General features: G+C 41.9%; 1 protein-coding gene across 1 annotated transcript in view; it reads right to left on the bottom strand.

Moving 5' to 3' along the window:
- Window positions 1-571: 571 nt before the first annotated feature.
- The window catches only part of LOC101847813 (fibrinogen C domain-containing protein 1-like), a 4901-nt gene continuing 1610 nt past the window's right edge, over window positions 572-3862 (bottom strand). The window contains exons 2-5 of the mRNA XM_005095744.1: window positions 3605-3754; window positions 2540-2656; window positions 1769-1888; window positions 572-953 (exon numbers count right to left, since the gene is read on the bottom strand). Coding sequence (XP_005095801.1) covers window positions 585-953; window positions 1769-1888; window positions 2540-2656; window positions 3605-3754 — 756 coding nt within the window. The 3' untranslated portion in view covers window positions 572-584. The remainder of the gene's footprint in view (window positions 954-1768; window positions 1889-2539; window positions 2657-3604; window positions 3755-3862) is intronic.

Genomic DNA, 3862 nt, shown 5'->3' with positions numbered 1-3862 from the left:
ACTGTAAATGTTTAATGTGTCCCGTGCGCTCATATGACCTTATGCAGTTCCGAGCGCCCAAAAAAAAAAACAACCCACCAACCAACAAACAAACAAAAAAACATCAACAACAACAAACAAACACCCTAACAAAAACAACAGCCAATGTGTAATGGAAAGAATTCGAGAGAAAAGTAAGATAAGTGAAGACTTTGGTGTGAGGGGAAGAGCATGAGAGAGTTGTAAGTGAAGGTTTTTGTGTGCATATATGTGCCCGTGAATATGTGTGCATGGATATTTGTGTAAGTCTTCGAACGTGTATTTATATGTAACAAAGTTTTTAAAAAAGAAGAAACATTTGGTTCGCGATATTTTTAAAACTGTACAATGCAAATTGATAGGGTTCTGTATCTCTATCAGTGGTTGTTATTTCTTTAACATATCAATACATGACCTGACACGATGGTACATACGAAATGTAACACGTCTAAGATTTGTTACGTTTTCCTAATTCTGTCAGCATGAAAATAAAACAACAAACAAACACACCGACACGCAAACATCCAGGAGCATATTCAGCAGGACAATTCGGCCCCGTGAAGCTGTCACTTAGCAAAAGGTCGAATCTTCATTTCGCTGAAGGAAACCGAGCCCGTTGTTACACTCCTCCACCTCAATCCTTTAGCGTTCTTTGTGCTGCCCCACAGTCCGTTGAGGTTCACGGTATGGCAGTTGTTGTACCACCAAGCTCCGTGGTACCTACTGGCACAGTTGGTGCTCGATGAATCGTTGTCGCTGTCCTTGGTTGAGAACGACTGACCGTTGTGATTAGCCATGTCGTTACTTACATTACCGGAAAATCCCGAAATCTGAATCCTATAGTTGTCTGTTTCTCCAGACAGCAAAAACTTGTCGTAGCTGGCAAAGTAGTTTTTTCCCTGGAATCTCAAATCGAACCTCAGTTCGTGTCTCACCTGGTGATGAGAACGTAAAGATGATGAAAACAACCAGCAGAAAATTAAAACCAGCTGTAGATTCATTTGGCTGTAACACATGCAAAATCCAGTTAATTTGTCTGAGTTGGTCATGGACCCGACAGTGACACAGATGGTACAGGTTCAAATCTGTGCCAGGTTCCAATGCCGGACCTCCCAAAGATTTCCTCTCAACTTGGTGTCCTGAGATGAAGACCACGTCCTCTGCTTTAGAACTGTCCTAAAGTGTGTCGAGAATGGCTGTGTATTTACTCTTAGAAAGACATCAATGAGAAACCCCGTGTCAAAGACAGGAGATGTGTGTCATGCACATCAGCAACAACAACAACAACAACAACAACAACAACAACAACAACAACAACAACAACAACAACAATAACACGTACATCAACAACAACAACAGTAACACGTAAGTCGGCAACAACAACAACAACAACAACAACAACAACAACAACAACAGCGTTGCCCGTGCTGTCGCGTTATTTGTCCAGTAGAGTGCACAATGTCCATGTATTACACTCCTAGTGGTTAGGCTACTCGTAATCGGGAGATGGCGGGTTCGGAGGATTGATCCTCAGCTCGGTCCGACGTTCTGTTCTTGGGAAAGGCACTTTACACGAAATTCCTATTTGGCTCTGTCCTTTCGGAGATGGACGTTAAATTCTGAGGCACCGCCTCTTAAATAACCAAATAGTCTTGATAGAGACTTTAAACCCATATTCGTGTTTTTGTATTACACTGTCACGACGTTTGGACAGTCCACTGCGGCAGTTTTCAAATCGAAAACAACTTGCCTGACTTGTCAGCTGGTGGATTTTCTCTAGCCCGAGCCAGAAGTTGCCGTAGAGGTCTCCAAATCCGTTCTTGTAGTCCTCCCAGCCACGGGAAAAGTCCACGTCGGCCGAAGCACGTCTCTGCAGAACATACCAAAACAGTACGCGTTATTCTAAGTAATGCCTTGTGTCATAATTTAGCGTGCTAAATCCCATTGTTGGAGTTATCTTACTGGACTTTTATCTACTTCTAAAGTATAAATAGTTAGTTTAAAGTTGCCTGTTATGTTTCATAACTGTTCTGAGAGTAGAAAGACCGTTGTAATGCTAATGTTTCCTGGGAGTTTGTTTTATTGCATTTACTGTTTCTTGTTTATTGAGAAGCAAACACGTTGAAACATTATAACCCCATACTATGTCTTTGTGGAGGTATGTATGGTGTACTGTACACGCGATTACTTTTATTGCTTGGAAAATTGTTTAGCAACAACTAGCCTTTATTATAGAAAATTAATTATATTGATCTCACCTGGGTTGCACTAGCCTGTGCTCACATGTATTGTACCAGCCTGCACTCACCTGTATGTTACTGAGACAACTGCACTCACCTGTATGGTACTAAGACAGTACTCACCTGTATGTTACAAAGACAGTACTCACCTGTATGTTACAAAGACAGTACTCACCTGTATATTACTAAGACAGTACTCACCTGTATGGTACTAAGACAGAACTCGGCTGTACTGTACCAGCCTGCACTCACCTGTATGTTACTGAGACAAGTGCACTCACCTGTATCACGATCCATCCACCTTGGTCCGTCACTGTGTCACAGACGACACGCTGGCCGCTGGAGAGAAGGACCACCGGTCGAGGACCCAAACCCTTGACACTAGCGCACGACTGGGGCTAGAGAGAAATCCACAGAGAGGAATTTGATGAACGGCCGTGGGAAATGGAGAGAGATTAAGTTTGGCGGAGATATCAAGCCAGCATACTCCGGAGAGAGCGAGCGAGCGAATTAAATTTTAATTTTGGGACTCCGTGAAGTATTTTGTGTCAGTTAGGCAGCCAGTTTCTCAGTTTATCCATTCATAAGTCAATCAGTTTACTGCTCAGTCGGTTAGCCGGTTTAGCAACCAGTCATTCAACATATTTATCACAAAATCCACTCACCAATTTATCACATACTCCATTAGCCAGTTTATCAAAAAACTACACCAACCAGTTTATCAATAGACAATACAGTTTCAGCTCCACAACATAATACTATCCCACAACTCCAGGGTGAAACTTTCCTGCTCAATATAGGAAGATAAATCAAACAGTGAAAATATAGGAAGATAAATCAAAGAAAATATAGGACGGTAAATCAAAGAAAATATAGGAAGGTAAATCAAAGAAATATAGGAAGATGAATCAAAGAAAATATAGGAAGGTAAATCAAACTGTGAAAATATAGGAAGATAAATCAAACAGTGAAAATATAGGAAGATATCCAACATTGAGAGTACAGGAAGATATCCAACAGTGAGAGTATAGGAAGATATCCATCAGTGAGAGTATAGGAAGATATCCAACAGTGAGAGTGTAGGAAGATATCCAACAGTGAGAGTATAGGAAGATATCCAACAATGAGAGTATAGGGAGATCTCCAACAGTGAGAGTATAGGAAGATATCCAACAGTGAAAGTATAGGAAGATATCCAACAATGAGAGTATAGGAAGATATCCAACAGTGAGAGCATAGGAAGATATCCAACAGTGAAAGTATAGGAAGATATCCAACAGTGAGAGCATAGGAAGATATCCAACAGTGAGAGTATAGAAAGATATTCAACAGTGAGAAACTCTCACCCATAGCTTGTCCTCGACATCGCTCAGCCTCTGCTCCAAACTGGCCTGTACCTCTCCCATGGCGGCCGAGGTGTTTGCCAGGAGGCGCTGACTGTGCTGTCGAACCTCTCTCTGGTTCATCTCCAAGGCTGCCGTCACGGTCACCAGAATCTGACGTTTTTGGGAGAGCATTTGGTGAGGGCACTCTCGCTTGTTGAACTCCACCGTGTGGCTCAGTGTCTGTACAGTGACGTCATAATGATGATGATGATAATAATA

The sequence above is a fragment of the Aplysia californica genome, unplaced genomic scaffold (genome assembly GCF_000002075.1).
Source record: "Aplysia californica isolate F4 #8 unplaced genomic scaffold, AplCal3.0 scaffold00112, whole genome shotgun sequence".
In the NCBI taxonomy this organism is placed as follows: Eukaryota; Metazoa; Mollusca; class Gastropoda; order Aplysiida; family Aplysiidae; genus Aplysia; species Aplysia californica.
The sequence above is the reverse complement of the archived record's forward strand: the minus strand, read 5'-3'. Positions and strand labels throughout refer to the sequence as shown.